Here is a 20,318-nt window from a genome sequence, read left to right as displayed (position 1 = left end):
AGTATTGATAATATTTGCAAAAAAATCAATCTCATCCTCTTCTCATTATCTCTGAGCTAGATTATCACTGAGAAAGACTCTAAACACCTAATTTACTCTTTACCAGTGACAATGCTGATTTCCTTCCCAGCATTCCCAAGTGGTGTGATGAACTCTGGCCTCATAGCTTCACCTGTGCCCCTGGAAGCACTGTGCAAAGGTTCCCAGCTAGCAGCATTAGCCTTGCTGGGAAGCTATACCGTCTATCTGCCAAGATGTGGCACAGAGATTAGGCAAAAAACACTCTTGAGGGCAGAGTGAGACAACAAAATTAACATTTTCAGGCTACATTATTGTCTTGCTTCCTTAGAAAACATCCCTGTCAGATGACCAGGGTTCAGAATTCCAAGCAGATACAACATGTGTGGGGTTTTAATAAGGTTTGATTTTATCTTACATGAATAAGACAAGGCATGGAATTATAATGCATATTTCAGACACAATGGCAATATGATAGTAAAGGGCTCCCAAGTTATAAAGAAGCTTGTTGGGCTTCCTCAAAAATGGAGTCATCAGGTTGCCATATCATAAATTTCCCTGTCCTCACTTAGCTGTTGAACAAATAAAATTATTTTAGAGGTATCTAACTATATATACTTGTCTTGGGATGACCTTATGATGTGTATCCCATATTGCTGCCTATGCCCAGAAATGAATTCCTGTGCCTTTCTATGCCTCTAAACTGAGCCTGAGAGGGGGAAGGAAAAAACTGAGCAAAACTTTTTCAAAGCAGTTTGCAGCTTGTTCAAGGTCACACACAGATAGCAATTTGTTTTCCCCACTGCGGCAGGGGAGGGAGGAAGCACCCGGCTTGCTGTTTCCTGAGGACAGTTTTTTGGCCAGTGGTTCAGCTGCTTTGTTCTCCAGAGAGAGACTGAGAGTTGAATTTTTCCTTCTCTGGAATTTCGGATTTTCTCCCTTTTCTACTGGACTGCTTGATTGCTTTAACATCAGAGCACATCAGGAGGACTTTCCATCGGGCACAGAGGGCCTGGCCCTGGCCCAAGCCCCAGCTCCAAGGAGACCAAAGGGAGGACTCTAACACTTTCCCAGGTTTTTCCTCCACAGGAAAAGATTTTACCATTTAACATTATTTTCCTTTCCCGTGTGTTTGTTAAATAAATAGTTTTATCTTCTTCACTTTCCTTCGAGGAAAATTTATATTTCCCGAACCTCGTGGGGGAGGGGTGGTTGTGCCCTCTCTCAGAGGATATATTTCTAAATTTGGCCAAACAAAACAATATATACTTTTCTTTGCAGAGTATCTTAATATATAACAACCAATAAGCACCATACACAATACCTTTACATTTGCCTATAGCCTATCATAGCTACTACCATCACCATATTATAGTCATTATTATCCAATCACAAGAGTAAGTAAGTTACAATTTAAGCTTACAATGGAAAATTCTCAGACCTCTCTTTTTCTTCCTACTTCAACATTTCTTGTTTGCCTGCCATATCTCTCTTTTTGGTAAAGACATGTTTTCTATTTACTTATGCTCTTCTTGAGACTTACTTACTTGGTGAAAAACATGTCTTTGTTTGTAGTCACGTACCTTCGTCCTATTCATAAAAATCTCCTTCCAACTCATCTCCAACCTTTACCTTCTCAGTTACTCAGCTGTCAGTGTTTCAGCAAAACATCTTTTACTCTATATCAAAACTTGCTTCCATTTCTACCTCATCCCCAGTTTCTACATTCAGAGATCTTTCTGCCAAGCCTACATATCTGTGAAACTTTCTTACCAAACTTTCATCCTCCCCAACAGTATCTAACTGTATATACTTCATTAACATGCTATTTTCAAAGAACAATAACACAATTTCCGTGTACTTGGAGAGAGGCAAATGAGAAATATTTCCTTTTGTGTTTTTACATTGTATTTTCTTCCATAATTGGTAAGCCCAATTACAAAGCCATGATGTGACTGAATTCTTAGTACTGCTCTCCTGGTAATTTGCACTTCGGCATTACTTTCTTAGGTAGCACTACATTAGGAAAGCAATAATGTTTTCACCAGCACAAGCACGAACAGATCATGTCTTATATATTCTGGCTGAGCCAGTGAAGTCTGAAGGAATTAATTCAGTCCATGAGCAACACCTCACAACCTCCTAATACAAAAGCCTACATCATAAAAATGCAATAGAGACCAGTTAAGTTGATGACTTATTTTTATTGGCTTAAATTCCAATAACTGAAGCTGTAAAAAACTGGACTCACAAAACGGCAAATAAGAAATTTTTACTGGACACTACACTAAAGACAGTATCTATCACAAAATATGAGTGGAATTACTTCTTGACCTAAGCTGTCTTTTCCTGTTTAAGATGATGGCTGATACAACTCTGAATGCAAAGATACTAGAGAACAAAAAGTCTCTAATTAAGAGAGATGTGTTGTCACAGGATTTCCACATACCATCTCTACCTCCCTCTCCAAGCTTTCTAGCCCCCAAAGTGGGTAAGCACAGCTCAGTCAAGGGATATGTAAATCACACAGCATTGCTTTGTCCAGTCACACTATACATACAACGAATGCAAGGCCCCCTTGTTAGGCAAGTACTGTATACAGACAAGTTTCAACCTAATCTTTAGGAACTAGACGTTTTTAAAGGTCCTCTCCGATTACATCTCAAGTATGTCTTTTCTAGCAGCTGAAAGTTGCTAGAGTAGTAAGAGTGTTCACCTGTGTCAGGCCAGTGCTGGTAATTGCCAAATACTTGTGGACCTTTTTGTGTATGAAACTCTTTTCAATCTCTATTCTCAAATTCTTGCTAATTCAACTGTGAGCTCATTTATCCTTGCAGTGCAACTACCACTACTCAATGACCCAATCACTACTGTCCCTGAACTAAAGCCATGAGATAACACAGTGAAGACAGATCACATTAAAAAAATGAGTGGGATTGTGTCTTAGTAACAAAAAGCTGCTTGAGTACCTTTCCCAATAACTTCTGATTACATGGGTTATGCTGACACCCAGTTCACACACACTACCCCTTTTGTGTTCAGCCTTAGATATACTGTTAGTAAGAGCCCATAAAGGAGTTGCCAGTGTGATGGCAGATTGTGTTGTCCTTAACTGTGCTATTTTAGTGCTGCCTCTATTAATGCTATTTACCTTCCAAGCAAAGAGAACACACAAGGAACGTATGATTAAGACAGAGGGCAAGAATGAGTTTAACACATACCAAGAATGGGTAACAGAAGAGGAAACACAGGAAAATAGAATCAGAGAATAGTTTGGGTTGGAAGAGACCTTTTAAAGGTCAGCTAGTCCAACTCCCCACTGCAATGAGAAGGGATACCTTCAACTAGAAGAATATATATCAGAAATAGAAGATATGTTGGCCTTAGCCCACCTAGTTATAGCTGGATGGCTTCAAGACATAAAAATAGACATATAAACAGGAAGTTCCACAGTTTCTGCAGTTTTTATAACATTGTCATTATCAGGTGACTAGTTACTCCCACATCTCAGTAACTCTGGAAGGAGGAATTCTGAAGGACAAGACAGTGGAATGGAGATTGTGGGAGGGATGAAACACTTGGCAGTGAGTTCCTCCTTGAGCTGTGCTCCAAAGTGTGGTGGCAGCAAAGCAAACATTACCTATGTTTGTCAATTCAATTAAATGCATCACTCCCACTTACTGATTTTTTTTTTATTGCATTAGAAGCAAGGATATTAATCTTGCTCCATGCAAGAGATCTTATGTTGCCTTCTAGGACATTCGGAAGTATTGCTTTTAGTTTAAGAACATATTTTTATTCTCAGCATGTTGCTTCCTCCTCACCAGTATTTCAGCTTCATCATTAATTTGTGAGCCGTAACTCTGGTGAGAATCAGCTCCAGGCTGAGAAAAGGAATTCCTACATTTATTTGTCTCTCAGTTTACAAAAGACACTTTTTGATAAGACAGGAGGGTTATACTGAAAAATAATCATAAATTAGATTTACATTTTTACAGTCAATAGAGAATTGGATGCATATATTATAGACCTAAACTAGGTAAAAGGGTATTATACCAAAGGCATGTTAGTCTTCCTTTGCATGCAGCCAACTCTGTAGTGGGTTTTTCAGAGCACCATGAGAATACCCAGCATCCACTGATAGTTTGAAATATCTCTAGAAAATCTGGGTCTCCAAAAAAACCAGATCAGAATAAACTATACCCAAAAAACCCATTCTATTAGGAAATGTAATGAGCTAAAGAAGGGTAAACAAAGCTATGATCACAACACAAAGCAAGTTATTTGGGGTGGAACTGTCTCATCTTCTGTGCACCTATTGCTGGGAGATAGCTGGGATACTGTCACTACAAGATTAAGTGTAATTGCCCCTGTACAACAATATTTTTTTAAGGTAGAATCCAGTATCATTCCTCCTAATTCTGCAATGGCCAACAGAACTGTTTTACTAATGCAGGCTCTCCTGTTAATTTTATGTCTTCTGATAAGGTATGAGAGCAACCCTTGGCAGAGCACAGCTCACTGTCACTGTTCTCTCGCTTTCCTGAGCCTTCAACCCGAGTGATCTCAGGGCCCCTTCTGCAAATTATTTCTTGAAGAGAACCACAAATACTTCTGAGGGCAAGGTATTAAAAAAGTAATATGCCCAACACTCTGAGTATGGGACTCCAACCAAGCACTAAAACAGAAAAGAAAAATCCCTATGCCAATATTTAACATTCAAAGAGAAGGCTAATTCCAGTGTAACTCCACAAATTAAAGCATAGGGAAATATGACAGCAAGTTAATTCAAAGGTATTTTATATAACAAATTGCAAAAAATCCTCATGATTATGATTTAAAATCTGCTTCTCTTGAAGGGTACAATAACTGTAGTTCAGTTTTCATTCTCCCACTTTTTTGCTACTTTTAGACAAGTTCTCCATTGGAGGAGGACAACGCAAAAATTACATGGAAACTTTTATGTGTTCACAGTTTATATCTGCTACAATCAACATTAGTGGAAGAGAGATCAAGCAACTATAACACATCAAGGTGCTGCTAAAACTGTCACACACCTAAAAAAGATTCTCCTCAAAACCAAAGTGTTTAAGGGGATCTTTACGGAAACACTAGATAAATTAAAATCACAAGAAGAAACACAGCCTGTGGAAGGTTTCTGGACTTCAGAGGGACTCTGAATTCATCAGAGGTTTGTACAGTTTATACTACAAAACTGAGCAGACTCAGAAAGAATTTGTGACAAGTCTTCCAGTGTTATTGCGTACACTGCCAGTTTTACAGGCAGAAGCATGAAGATGACTATAATCCCTCTGTTATAGGCAAAACATCTGAGGCTCAGCATTTGAGAAAGCTTTAGATGCTTCACTACTTATCACAGCAGTAGATTTAATTATCATGTCACAAAACATGGGAAACTGAATGTGCTGCTTACAGTGAGCTGGTGATGAAGAGTGGGAGAATTTGGCACAAGTAAAAGGAAGAAATAATTTGGATGGAAAAGTGAGTAATTGTGGAGCTCCCACAAAAAACCATCCCAGATGTTCTGGGTAATTTCAGATCTTGTCAATACAGAAACCCATCTATAATCAGCCAAGGGGAGGAGGTTCATTCCCTACAACACCAGGGGCAGCCATGGTTGTCTTGGCTGCATGACACTGAAGAGGTGGAAATGAAGCAATGCAAGGTTGGTTTGTTTGGGCTAATTTATATTCTTTCTGAGTTGTGGCACACACATTTCCCCCAATCTTCTTACAGTGTACTGTTGGAATTGTAAAAAGAAGAGAGGCCCAGCGACTCCGGCGGGGGGAGTTACTTGCAGACCAGCCAATATGGTTGATAAGAGCAAAACTCTGTTTATTAGCAATCCAAAGGCACTTATATAGTATATCAGCTTATTAACTCTTAAGTGGCTTAAAACTTATCAAAGCGCATTTCTACTTCTACATAATTGGACTTACATTGGCAAGCTTCTACAGTTATGATTAAAAGAATTCAGAGTTTATCTTCCTTCTCTCTCAGTCTTATCTACACAGCTGTACCTTCTCAAACTCCCTTCTTGTTCCCAGCTTGGTTCTCACAGAGATTTTTCTCATGGAGAGTTTTTCTCACACACAGGCCTTCTGCTTGCAGGCTCTTGCTCCAGTTCTTTTATTGATCCCATAATTCTGTGAATGATCCATGCCCCTGATCCTTTAATAATTGCAACAATTCCCTCTTTTTTTTTTTTCTTTTTGTACAAGCAATACTTGATGGGTCACAGATGTAGTAACTTTGTATATTATCTTTTGCAAGCATTGGAAGGCAAGGTGAACACAGTATTATTAATAATATTACTAGTCCTACAGTAATCAAATGCTACACAAATAAAACTAGCCATGAATTTAAATGTAGTAACTTTAACCATCCCTCTATGTTGAGACCGTCTTCTTTTTTCTGTAGTTGTGTAGTTAATTGATGTAACTCACTTATTTGCTTGTGAAGTAGGAAAAAGTGGTTAGAATGATTTATACAGCACACACCTTGGAACCTTTCACAGCCGTGGCTGTGAGCTAATGGTAGAAAATCAATGGCTGCTTAATCTTGTAATATTATATGTCTAACACTAATAACACACACACTTAACTCATTGAGCATTTGCAAAGTCATAGTAAACTTATCCCTCTCCCAGCAAGCAAGTTTATGTAATATAGCGTAAGCCCTGGCTGCTAAGAGTACCAGGTAAAAACAAAAATGCTAACTAAATCAACTGCTTTTACTTGATCTAAATGGGCAGACAGCTGATTGAAAATGTCTGCTAATGCTCTTGTTTCAAGACAGTTAAAAAACAATTTTTCACTTTACTTCTGTGTTTGGTGTTATACTCAAAATTTTATGCAATATACCCAAAAATTTATGCAATTCTTCTTCTCAGTTTTGTCTTTGGAAAGGGTTCCCCGACACCCACCACAAGTCACTAGCAACCACCCCGGGCAGCAGTCACATTTGCCCTAGAGTCTCACTATTTCTCCTGCTACGGAGAGTGGTGGATCTGGCAAGTCCTCAGCTCCTTCACTCAGCCACGTCTGCAGCCTCTCTCAAGGCTCCTCAGGACAGGTCTCAGAGTCCCAGCTGTCAAAGTAGTGGCCTCACTTTCCTCAGGAGCTGATGCTGACTGTGCCTTCTCGTTTCGGGGTCCTGTAGCATGGCACCACTTTGCTGGGCACAGCTCTGGTCAGTGGTGCAGAGATGACTTGTTCCTGTTGCAGGACATTCTGTAGCATTACAGTCCACATTCGTTCCCCAGAGCAGGAACTGTGAAGGGGTTAATAACAACTGTACGATGCTGATGTAGTCATTTGAACACAGGACATCTGCTGTAAAGATAGACTGCAAAATGCTTTGTGTAGATAAGTCAGCAAGCTTTTTGATTACTTTTTGCGTCATTTCTTGGTGTTTCTCCCCGTCCTGGGGCCGACCCCCGGCTGGCTTTGGCTTTGCAGGAGACAAAACCGCAGAAGCCGCGCTGCTGCCGGACGTCCCACTGTTCGGCGGGGGAGGTGGTTTACTCTCTGACGCTTTTGGCCGGGTTTTAGGACCTCTCTGTTGCTCTGCCGCTTTCGGTGGGACAGCGGGACTGCCTGTGTCTCCTTGGCCTGCCTGTGCCACCTGGATCGGGTGTCTCTGCTTCCGCTTTTGCAGCCATTTCTCCCTCGGCCGTCGGAGGGGTAACATCCGGCTCTGCCGAGTTTAGCAGCTCCTGCAGTGAGCGGACGCACGCTGCTGCGTTTTTAACCGGTTTTCTCGCGGCCGGCCCGAAGGACCGTGCTACCCCGGACTCGGCTCCGGTCTCTGCCCGCTGCTCTGTAAGACCCGCGTCTGTTTCTTTCCCGGAGCTGCTACAGCCAGCGCTGCCACTCTCTAAAGTCTCTATGGCAGCTGTGGCCACTATCTGTTCTGTTTTTATTTCTGTGAGAGTGCTAGTTACTGCTCTCCAGGTGAATTTGAGAGCTTTTGTTTCTTTAGCTTTCTTTTTAACCGATCTTGGATCAGCTAGTTCCTTATAAAGGTGTACTTCTTTAAGTCCCCACTTTTCCAAAAAGCATAAACCAAGGGCCACCTCAGTTTCCGTAACTGCGTCTTTCCGCAAACCCCCTGCGTCTAACCACAAAATCCACATCTTACCGCTGTCCCTGCTGTCAGGGTCATGCAGCCTTGCAGGTTTAGCCCTTGTCAGCCGATTCGGCGGACCCCTGATGTCAGGTCAGTCCAGGCACGGATCAGACACTCGCCAGCAGGTGTTGACCTTTTGCCCTCCGATCGCCGCTTAATCGGTGCCATGTCGACTCCCACTGAAGTAAAAAAAAATGAAGTGCCAGTCCTCAGTCCGAGTTCCGAGTTCGAGTCTGAGTTCCGAGTTCAGGCACCAAATGTTGGAATTGTAAAAAGAAGAGAGGCCCAGCGACTCCGGCGGGGGGAGTTACTTGCAGACCAGCCAATATGGTTGATAAGAGCAAAACTCCATTTATTAGCAATCCAAAGGCACTTATATAGTATACCAGCTTGTTAACTCTTAAGTGGCTTAAAACTTATCAAAGCGCATTTCTACTTCTACATAATTGGACTTACATTGGCAAGCTTCTACAGTTATGTTATGATTAAAAGAATTCAGAGTTTATCTTCCTTCTCTCTCAGTCTTATCTACACAGCTGTACCTTCTCAAACTCCCTTCTTGTTCCCAGCTTGGTTCTCACAGAGATTTTTCTCATGGAGAGTTTTTCTCACACACAGGCCTTCTGCTTGCAGGCTCTTGCTCCAGTTCTTTTATTGATCCCATAATTCTATGAATGATCCATGCCCCTGATCCTTTAATAATTGCAACAGTGTACAAGTTAAACACATTACAGGATGATACTGAGTGTCTTTTACAAAGACCCCAGACTACTCCTAGAAGAAGGTGGAAATGCGGGAATAAATACGGAGGCTCCTGGATGACATTAGTCCATGGACATCTGAACCATTGCAGTTCAATCACAGCTATAATAATGACTATACATGAGTGACCTAAGAGACACTCCAAATCCAAAACAATAATTAAATTGGTAAAACACCAAAACAGACAATGCCGTGTCAGTAGCTCAGCTGGCATGTTTCAACCTGGGGAATATTTAGAGGATCAGGATCTTCCATTTTGACTGTGATGGTCTATGAAAAGTATATATAAGCTAACTAGAGATAAACACAGTATGCTGAGACTATACAATAAAAGCAATAGCAAAATATTGCAGAATGAACATCAAAGAAACTTGAGATATGCTGAAAGTTGGATAATTTGTGCAACTGCACTGTGTTCCCAAGTCACTGGTTTCAGCACAAGCATGTACACACCATTCTGCCACAGAACCCAGATTATTAAGACTGTTACCTTATTCACACCATCTGCCATTGCTTGCAGTGTTAACTCTCTAGGTCCATCCACAGTCTTCCCATTGTCAGTTGGTCCCCAGCTGGCACTATATATATCTATGACTTGAGGCATATGACTGATGGAGGAAGCCTCAATAATGTCTGTCATAAACGGCTGGTCGAGCATTCGAATACCTGTAATTTTAATCAACATAAACATGAAATATGCATTACCTAGCACAAAATGTAATCTCAGCACCTGCAGAAGGCCCCCAGTTACAGGTATTTTAAGTAACTGGCAGTTTCACCCATTCAGTAATTCTGCACTTGACATTCCCATTTCACCAAGGTGTACTTACCCAGCAGGGTGCCGGTATTAAACACCCAGCCACCAAGGCAGCGTGGCCCAGAAAGACAAAGAACTTTATTGTTAGCTTTCTAATTACACTGTGTTTTCCATCTACTCTTTGAGAACACTTAAAAAATACCAGAATTCAGCAATCTCAGAAATTCAGTGTTTAAATAATATTAATGGCATTTAAAATAGTATTCTGTAAGCTAGGGAAAAAGAGTAAGGGCACCCCTCATCTAACTTATATTCAGTTTTGTGTTCACATGTCATTAGCTTTTCAAGTAATTTTTCTATTTTTTTTGGTGCATCTCCAGAATATAATCAGAGGAGGGAAACATACTGCACAGCATTTTTCCTGGAAAAATATCATTCTGCCAACATGTAGATGCAATAGCAAAATATGGCCAGCATGTGGAGGAAAAAAGCAAACTCAAACCCACTTCCTTTAACCCATACTGCAGTAGAAGTTAAGAGTTTAAATGATGCAATCTTAGGACATGTCAACTTCATAAAACCTCAAAGTGTTGACTCTAAGCCAGCCAGAGTGCAACAGACAGCAGTGCAAGCCCTTACATCCATCGTGCCCCACACATAGGACAACTTCACTGACAGCCAACTTGTCCTCTGGATGAGATCTGAGTAACCAGGGGGTCATTCCAAGTTTAATTTGTAGCCCTGAGTTGAAGTTCAGTTTTTCCCAACAGTTTAGGGCACAGGGCAGAAATCAGTAGCACAGTGCCAAACAGTGCGAATGGCGATAAAGATCCTGATTTAGAAGCCAGTAACTTTACTATATTCAATAGAAAACCAGTGTGTCAAATATAAGGCTGGAAAAAAGGTGAAAAAAAATAGAAATCAGACCAAAGCTGGATGTTCTTGATGGGCTAACTCAAGCTAGAAATGATGAAGTCAAACTCAAATTTTGCTTCCCATATGTATAAAGTGCAGATCTGCCCAGAAACCACCATCCTGGTTTAAAAGACAAACGTCTGCCAAGGAGGCTGGGAACCCTTCCTGGAATGGAAAGACGACCCCCTCCTTCCAAATTATTGTAACTTCAAAATTATGGGGCTTCCAGGCAAAAATTACTGGAAAAGGAATAACAGTTCTTTACTAGAATATATATAACAAGACAGACAAACAACAAAAACCCAGTAACAGACTTTTCCCCCCCGTTAAGCAATTCCCCCTTTTTGTGTAGCTATGACCACAGCCGGCAGGGGGCGCTGTTGGCTCAGTCGCTGCAGAGGGGCTGCAGTGACTCCCCGCGGCTCCAGGGGGCGCTCCCACAGGAACCCTCAGACTCTCCGGGGGTTAATGCCGGCCCCGGGAAGAGAGAGAAGGTGGGGTTTGGTTTCCCCGGTTGCTCACATCCTGGCCATGGCAGCCACCGAGGTTCCAGTCAAACCAGCAGCATGGACCATGGGGGCCCGGTTTCCCCTGAAACACCTGCAGATGGTGAGGGTCTCTCCTGGCGAGGGCAGGTGCTGAAAACTCCCAGTCAGCTGGCAGCTCCTGCAAGCAGCAGGCTCACCAACGGGCAGCAAGGAGAATTCTGCAGCAGCACCAAGCCCTCTGAGAAGCAGCAGTCCAGTACCCAAAACCTCAACCATCTCCCCTCCAAGCCGGGCAAGGACTATCTACCCCCAGCTAGAAACTACCCAAACCCCCATTCCCCCCTTCTCTGAACCATTTAAATGGCATGTCAAAGCACTTGGCTACCCCTCTTGTCTCCGAATCACTGTCCATTCACCATCTCCCTAACAACAAATGGGAAGATATTCTCTAAGAAACCTAACCCAGAACAACCACAAAATTAATTATTGACCCCAAGAAAAGTGGGGGAACAACAGGAGGAGCCAAACCATCTTCAAGGAAAAAAAGAGGTACAAGAAAAAAACCAAGTGATGCCCCAGATCCTTGGCAACCAACTTCCAGTTCAGTCTGCAAACATGGACTCTGAACTATGACAGCAGCAGACCATCAACTTTCATGGACTTCCACTGCCCATGGACCACACAGTGGTGTTGCCAATGCACATTGTCCTCAGGCACGGAAAGCTGGCTGGCACTTCCAAAAACTTGAGGGGATTTTACTACAAAGTGGACAAACACAGATGATTATTTGTAGGCTGTTGGTCATCAAAAAAAGTCTTCACACCTCTTGACTTTTAAACAACCAGCCTGAAGTTGTAGAGTTATATGGACATGGCCCAGTCAAAATCCCATGCCTCAACTCAGATTCCGCTAAGAGTAACTACTGCTAGAATGCAAATTTTGTGGAATGTCCCATCCCTGAAGGAGATGTTACCCTTGCTGAAGAAAGGAGACAGTCATTAGACCTGCCCAGCTAGTTACTAACTCTCAATGGTATTTCTTAGGTAACAGCTTAGCAAACATTGCTTGGTGCCCTTCTCTGGTGGAGATTCAGCTTTCAGTCATGTAGGTGACAGGTGAAACGTAGCCTTCCCCAGATTCACCTGACACTACAGTGAAACAGGGACTTGCCAAGCAGAGCAGAACTGTCTCTGAATACACACTGTGGACCATCTCCATGAAGCAATGGGTACATCCATGCTGATGTTCTGGTGTGGATCAAGGAAAGTAAAGTGAAATTCCTAAGCATCTATCTCTGCCTGCTGTGCCTCAGTTCTCATCATGAACAGTCTTAAGAGTGGGAAAAACTGGATTTCTTGAGATTCAACTAAACTGACACATGGTTTCGAGAGCCTAACTGACTCCAAGCACTGTATTCAGTATATCTGTGCAGAGAAAAACTCGTTAGAAGTAAAAATACCCAACACACCCAAGGTGTGGATGCTGGGTGCTAGGTACCAGCTGTTTCATTCTCTGCATCTGCTCCTATCACTCCACATCACTGTTAAAACAGGAAACCTACGACCACAGAGATTTATACCACTGCAGGTATACCCTGTGAGAGCCTAAAGGGTAAGAGCAGCATGACATTTGCCTTTTCAGATAGTTTCTAAGTGCAGCAGGAGTTTATACTCTACCTCCTGAAAAATTAGATTTGCCACAACTGATTCTGCAGCCATGCAGGGAAGAAGCACTGAAAATCAGTATACAAACAGGAGCTGAGCAGGAGCAGAAGGAGCAGAAGCTGCTCTTTTGCACTGTTATTAAAGAGCTTATATAAGGCCTTTGATTGAAAAGGCAAAGCCATGGAGAAATTCCTCTCCCCAGCTACTGTGAAAGTCCAGTACCAATCTGCAGCACTGTCCTGGGCAACACTCCCTGGCTCTGCAGAAGTTCTGCCTGAAGCACAGTGGACCATTTACACCTTGGATTGTTACCATACCTGCCACTTTGGAGTTGTACGCAACTCCCACGCCGCAGATGTTGTTGTTGGCAGCAGCAGACACCTCTCCTGCACACCTTGTCCCGTGGCTGTGAAAAGGAAGGCAGAGAGACCAGATGAACCCCAGCTAATGTATGTGTTGAGCTGAGCTGGATCACTGGGAGCTTGTTTTGCCTCAGTCAGCTCCCAGTACTGCGGAGGAAAGCCATTCCTCAGGCAAACTGTTGAGTGCTGGATACTGGGATGAGTTCATTCCTTCGTGAAGCAGGCGATACCCAGTTTCCCCTCTGCAGGATGAGTGACGCTTGCTCTGATGTTAACGTGTATCCTTACACTGCATTTAGTCGTCAAGTTATTCAGACCTTTTCTTTTTAGCTTGTGAGATAGGTTCTGCCTCATTACCAACTCTTAGTCAGTAGAAACACCCCCTGACAGAACAGTGTAAATTTAAGATCAATGTTAATGCCTTTATTTTTGTGGCTTGACAGTGTGACACCCATTACTTTGAACCTCAAAGAACAAAGTCTGGTTGCCTTTTTGCTGTTTGAACATGTGCAAAGAGCCTATCACTGCCCACAAAAGAAATGCTACAGGAAGAGGTGGGTGCAATACCAAGCTGGAGTAGCAGAAAGGAGCCACAATGGTCACTGCACTACTCAGCAGGAGAGCTGCAGCCTGGCTGGCCAGGCCCAAAGCTGTGGGACTTAAGGGCACATGCATCCCTCTCATCCCGTGCCTAATTCCCAAAAGAGCTGACAAGGTGCTCCAGCTCACACAGCCACTGCTGTCTGCTCAAGTGGGAAAAGTCACTGCTTTGATACAGAGGTCTAGGTTTGAGCCGACACATGGTATTTCAATAGTATCTGGTGTCTCTAAAGTGCTTTACAGCTCTTAACAGAGACCCTTTAACCGGCAGTGGCTCCTGCAGGAAGGGAGATTGCATTTTCCTTTCTCCTAATTCATCATAGAAATTAAACTCAAGAGAAGAGAAATACAGACACCATAACCTAGTTTTCAAAAAATAGCATAGCAGCAGGGAAACTACTGAAACCTGTGCTGCTGCCAGGGTTTTTTTCAGTTTAAGATGCTGAATCAATATATGAATCCATCCTACTGCTCACATCTCTGCATTGAAACTGGTGTTGATTCTACAGTATGCTAAGAATTCATGCAATTAAAAATGCTGTATTATGGTTATCCTGAGTATCAGATGGACCACCCTGGGAGGCAGCAGAACTGTTTCAATCACCTTTTCCTCTCTCTTTCCCTTTACGGGCGTCTGGTGAAGATCAGTGTAACATTAATAAAAAGGTAAGAAGCAACACATACATTTTCCTCCTCTACTTGGGAGTATATATTTTTAAAGGCAGTTCCATAAAGGAAGATGACTGAAGATCTTATCCACTTCCTTTTACAAAGGGGGCAGAGAGGACAGCAATACAGATTTCTTATTCAGCTTCTACAGAAATTGCTACCAACAATCAAACAGATTTTCCCTCATGTTCTTGCTCAAGGAAGTGTAACAGAAATACAACATTCATTGCTAGGTGCTATCAGTGCTAGGCATTCATTACCTAGTCACCTATGGGCCAACTACGAGCCACAGAGAAGAATAAATGGCTTTGTTCAAAATTGGCTTGACTAATGCTGGGGTGCAAAAAATCAGTGATGCTGCCAGATTACGGTGGGAAAAACTGTATTACAACCTTCCTGACAAAGAAGTTTTACCAGAAGGTCCTCTCCCTGTCCTGGCCTCTCCAGAGCAGTGGCCCATATAATGGAGAGTGCAAACAGGCCTATTCCATCAGCTCAGAGTTTCAATATTGGGCTGCTGACTAGAGAGAAAAAAAAAATCATTTATCAGTTAGTGGAAATGCATTTGGTTGAATGATTAATGGCAAATAGCAGACTTTTCCAACTCAGACCTATTTGCTGTTCATGTACTACTGATAAACCCTTTGTGGTTTCTATGAAGTGGCTCATGTCACAGGCACAAATCACAACCTTTCTCTACAGTGTTCGCCTCTTCCCTATTTCAAGATTTAAAACAAGGGGACAGAATACAATTAAAAGTATTTTCGTCTGTGAACAAGCTACTTCAAAGGCCAACCATATATTAGCAAGTAGAGCAAGTCTTCCATAAACTTTATGTAAGTGAAAACATTTTACACAAACATGCATGAAAAAGTAAGGTGGGAGAAATGGATTTAGTTAAAAAACAGTTTTGCATACTGTATTTTAAAAAAAATCTATACTAGCTATGAAAAATTCACTCTCCTTTGTCTTTGAAAACAATTCTGTTTCTAAAATCCACTACCAATGGTCCTGTGCCTGCCTCTCTATTGACATGTTTTTGAAAGTGTCTGAGGTGGCACAGACTTTTATTGAGGGTCCTTTTCATCTGCTTTGAAATGCTTCTGCAGACAGCAAAGAACAGGACCCATCCATCCTATCTTCAGCTGTTTGCAGGGGAGTGCTATGCAGTGCTGCAGTCTCAATAGCTGGGACCATCTGCCTTTGTTGACCACTTTAGCCGCTTGCATTAGGCAGCAATTAAACATGCAGACCTCAGATAGACACTTTTGTGGGGCAAGTGCAATCGCCTGTTTGCTCATATGACATTGTCAGCTTCTAAGTATTTGAGTGTTCACAGAAGGGAAAGGATTCCCCTACTTTGGTTTGGATCCAAAATTAGTAAAAAATCTTATGTCTGAAGAATATAAGTTTCCAAGATAGCAAATAAATTTTGCCCTGCTAACTCATTAGCTGAATGAGAGAACAAACAGAATACAAAGGCCACAGGCGTGGAAATAATTACTGGTTATTTAGATCGGGGCAGAAATTTGTCATCTCAGTGCTCTGAGGTGGAGAGCCCAAGTTGTGCTTTCTGCATGCTCACAACATGAAATCAGAGCGCTGTAGGAGGCAAACCAATCACTGATTCCTGTGGCTACTTCCTCACTGCAGAACGTGATATATGCCTTGGCTGAATGTGGTTCAGAAGGAGAGGGTGTTCAAAATCACAGTCAGTCCCCAAAGTGGTTCTTAAAAACCACTGATTTCTGTGGGGCTGCCTCTAGTTCTGGACACAGGGCTTGATTCAGGTTCCTGCTCTGCTCCCACTCCTCCTCATGCTCCAACACAGTTCTGTTCAACGTTGCACAAAGTGTACCCTCTCCTGCTGGGTTCCCAAGCTGTGGACCTGAACACAGTCAAACAGTGAGTACAGTAAACATGAGAATAAACTCCTTGGCTGCCAAGCCATCTATGGGCCTCTGCCCATAGCAGCAGCTGAACTGCCTGAAAGCAATTTCCTGCCTGAGGCACCACTCTCCCCTTCCAAAAACCACCCTGCATGGTTTTGTAGGCCAGTGGCTGTTAGATGGAAAGGCCAAAGTGATTCCAGCAGTCTTAAAAATAATGAAATGGAAGGGGGAACTGCAGAGCAGCTGTGATTAATGAAATACTCCATGCAAAAACCTTTCCTATTTACTCTTAAAGTCTAATGAACACTTTGCACATGCAGCTGGCAGCTCACAAAAGCCCCTTGGTGATCAGTCCTCTGCTTCTTGTTCCACAAATCACTTGAATTACTCACATAGAAATGTATTCTTTATGGAAAAAAAGGGTATTACGCTATCCTATTTTGAGTGTGATCCTTCTGCATGCATAAAATTCAGTGGGAGATACATGACTGGCTGTGCAAGATGGAGCCTTTATTTCAGGCTTCTCTCAATAGATTTTCCATGTAATCATGCCCTATCCAGATGCACCTGTGCAGCTACACATAGGGACAGATGGACTGTCAGAGGCAGACAGTTGTTACGTACCAGTAACAGTAATTCAGGAGTCAGAAGCCATGGCAAGAGCTTACATAGGAGTATGTCAGCTCAATTAACAGAATAGCAAAGAAATACACAGAGAAAAACAGTCACAGCTACTCCTGGACAGCTGGATATGGTGTGCTGGTTTGTATCTTAACCTGCATAAAACTAAGAATCTTGCATCTTAAAGCCTTCTTATATTGTGAAGGCAGGAAAGGGATGCTCCACTGAATGTGCTGCTCCTGTGATTTACCTTGCAAGACAGAAAATTCCCTGTCTTGCAAAAGAAATCTCATGGTTCATAGTATCATAGAGTGGTTTGGGTTGCAACGGACCTTAAAGATCATCTAGCTCCAATCTCTCTGCCATGGGCAAGGATGCCACTCACTAGATCAGGCTGCTTAGGGGCCCCATCCAGCCTGGCCCTGAACTCTTCCAGGGATGGGGCATCCCATCATGACTAAGGTTTATTGACAAGCAATGTTATACTTCCTAAGTATCAATTTTAATTTTTTTCTGAAAAGAAAGAATAGTAAAGGAAATCTGCAAAGCAATTTCTCTGTTGTTTTCCTCCTCCTGTTGCTGACCTGAACTCCCCATTCCCCCAAGAAACAGAAGAAAGTGTTGCAGTTCTCTGAAAACCTGAATCATGTTTTTCTCAATTATTACAGATCGGGTCGCAGACAATAGTGCTGCTCACCCTCAATTCTTCACTTGAGTGCTTGAAGTTAGCCAGGGGCACCTGGGAGCAGAGACGATAACCCATACCACATCTGGAATGCTTGAGGTGTATTTGAAGAGACTTTGGGAGGTAACTCTCCCTCCAGGGAGAGTTTACCTTGCAGAACAGGTAAGGATGGCAGACTGGGCCCCACTATTAAATACTTGATAGCAGCAGAATCAGTGTTAATGGGACTTGGCAGAACACAATTTTATGAAGTTTCACACTGAAAACAACAAGAGCTACCATTACACACTAAAGCTAAATTTAATTTTCTTCCTCTCCAGAGCGAAGTGGTATCTTTCTCCTAAAAAGATCCTCTGCATAAATAAGGCAAGAAAGGCAGCAGACCTTCACAAATTAGAGCCCTAGTCTTCCTCTGACTTCCCATTCACTAATTGGAATCATACTACTTTAAAAGTGTCAGATGTCCTTTCCCAAAATGAAGCAGAAATCTCATCAAGATCTTGCTTTGGCTGAAAAACTGCAGGACTACAAAGAAGAACATCACAGCTCCTAACTCTGTTTAATCCATTCTAGGAGGTCCATATCTGAGGTGGAAGCACAGCTGCTTCTTTGTTGTGTCACTCTGACAGAACTACAATTGATTTCTTTAGAAATAAAAACAAAAAACCCCATCCAAAACTTGGAGACCATCCAGTCATCCTAAATTAGAGATGAAAACCACATCAAACAGCCCTGAAATATTTTTTTGATAAACACTCAGTCTGAGCCCTGAAATCTCTAAAAAGCTTTCAAATCCTCAGCACTACTGGCAACTTTTGTCTAAGGGATATTTGGAAATTTCACTGAAAATATCCTGAAAGCAGCTAGAGCCTGCCATGCGACAGCTACAGAACCCAGGACACATTTTGTAAATAACTGTTGAAACATGTTTCCATTCCATGTAAAAAAGAAGCCAATGAGTTTAGGGAAACTAAAAGTCACACTTCCCAAAATCTTAAGCCTTTTCTTTTGGGCCATCCTTATTTATACCATACCTTGAGAACCAGTCCTTCGTCTAGTGAAAACTGGTTAAGTGGAAAGCTAAGTTCAGAACATACTGAAGAAGGAATGGGTCTTGGGCAATCACTATGTGTTCAGGAGAACTAACACAGCAAGCACAGCTGAACTGTTGATTCCAAATTTATAAACATAACAGAACAGCTTCCACTGTATGTGGACTTTAACTTCTCCAGCAGCTAGAAGAACGCTACCCATGCACACTGCCCTTAAATCAAGGTGATTCAGAACTTAACATACGATCTAATTGTTTTTAAACTGGTCATTCTACACCATGCTGCTTTTCTGGCTTCTTAGGCTACATTAGGATGAAAAGACTTTTTTCCCCAAAGTCTTTCCTCTCTCCAGCTTACTCCCTTTAAATTTAGCTAGCAGATGGGGAGCCAGTTTATACAGGTTTGGATTACTGAACTGTCCTGGGACAGCTGACAAAAAGGTATGTAGCTATCACCTATTCAAACAATCTGAAAATACACTTTTCTGGAGCAGCAACTTCATTTATAAACTACAAACCTAAAAAAATGAAGCTGTAAGTAATCTCTAATTTTCAAGCAGTAGTGAGACTGCAGTGTCTGTTCTGTGACCATTGAATTTAGCAGAAAACAGACATTTCACAAAGATGCAGAATTTCTTACACAAACCAAAGTGAAGGGCAGGTTGCCCAAAATCCATTTACCTGTTAAACCAGTCATCTGTATAGCGGGGATAGGGGTAGGGATCATTACTGCTGAAGTCGTAGCTGGCTTTGGCATTCTGCAAAACACAGGGAACACAGAAAATCAGCTGAAGAACAGACATGCAGGGCAAAATGAAACACAAATTGAGTGAGAAGCTGAGAATCAATAGCAAACTTTGCCTTCTTCATTCTGTGAGATGTATCTGGACAGAAGCCTGTCCCTGTTGTGCTGTGCCCTTTCCCATTTTCCACACCAGCAAGCCTGGGGAACAATGTTTTCCAGCATGCAAAGCCTCCTGTAGACTACTGATATTTCCAGTGTGGTTAACTGTGAGGTGGTGTGAGAGCTCAGGTCACTACTGAGGGACTGTTCATCAACACTTAGAAGAGTATTCAGGTATTAAACTACTTGGTACAGCAAAGCAAAGTTTAAATCCTATTTTCCAAACAGTGGTGGAAGTGACAAGACACATGGGTCTTCCACAAAAGACGTATTTTTGCAAACCTCATTTACAGTACTACAACAGTCAGATTTTTAAAAGCATTTCAATGCCTAAAAATGAAATTTTTTCAAAATTCAACAGTGAAAACTGCATTAATGGCCAGCATATATGCCTGAAAATCTCTTTGCATATTTTCTCATTCCTTTAGTTGGCTGAACAGCTTCACAAATGTGACTTTCAGGCACTTTTCAAAATGTCATCCCATGTCTCTGCTTTCTATATAAATCTACATCACTCCTGATTTGTCTTATCAGCAGTTAAGGACACTCAGCAACTTTTTGATCTGAAGCAAATGAGAAGTTTCAGAAAGTCAAGTGCCCTCTTCTTTATTCTCTCTTAATGAAAAAATAAAGGGTGGCTGAAAATTAGGCTTTTAAAAATATTTAGCAACTTCCTCTCAAGTGTATGTTTGTTGAGTTTATGTTTTAATAATCACCATACTCAAGAAACAAAATTATGTTAATTCTTAATTAATGTGTACTTGTATTCATTTTAAGAT

At 42.0% G+C, this 20,318-nt stretch overlaps 1 protein-coding gene across 1 annotated transcript in view; it reads right to left on the bottom strand.

Moving 5' to 3' along the window:
* PCSK2 (proprotein convertase subtilisin/kexin type 2) overlaps nt 1-20,318 on the bottom strand; it is a gene marked incomplete at its 5' end in the record, with an annotated part of 110,381 nt that overhangs the window by 14,725 nt on the left and 75,338 nt on the right. Inside the window, 3 exons of the mRNA XM_082277139.1 lie at nt 9,422-9,597; nt 13,073-13,161; nt 19,317-19,393. Of these exons, the coding sequence (XP_082133265.1) occupies nt 9,422-9,597; nt 13,073-13,161; nt 19,317-19,393 (342 nt within the window). The remainder of the gene's footprint in view (nt 1-9,421; nt 9,598-13,072; nt 13,162-19,316; nt 19,394-20,318) is intronic.

This window comes from Coloeus monedula (assembly GCF_965178545.1).
Source record: "Coloeus monedula genome assembly, chromosome: 2".
NCBI lineage: Eukaryota > Metazoa > Chordata > Aves > Passeriformes > Corvidae > Coloeus > Coloeus monedula.
This window is presented reverse-complemented; position numbering and strand designations above follow the sequence as displayed.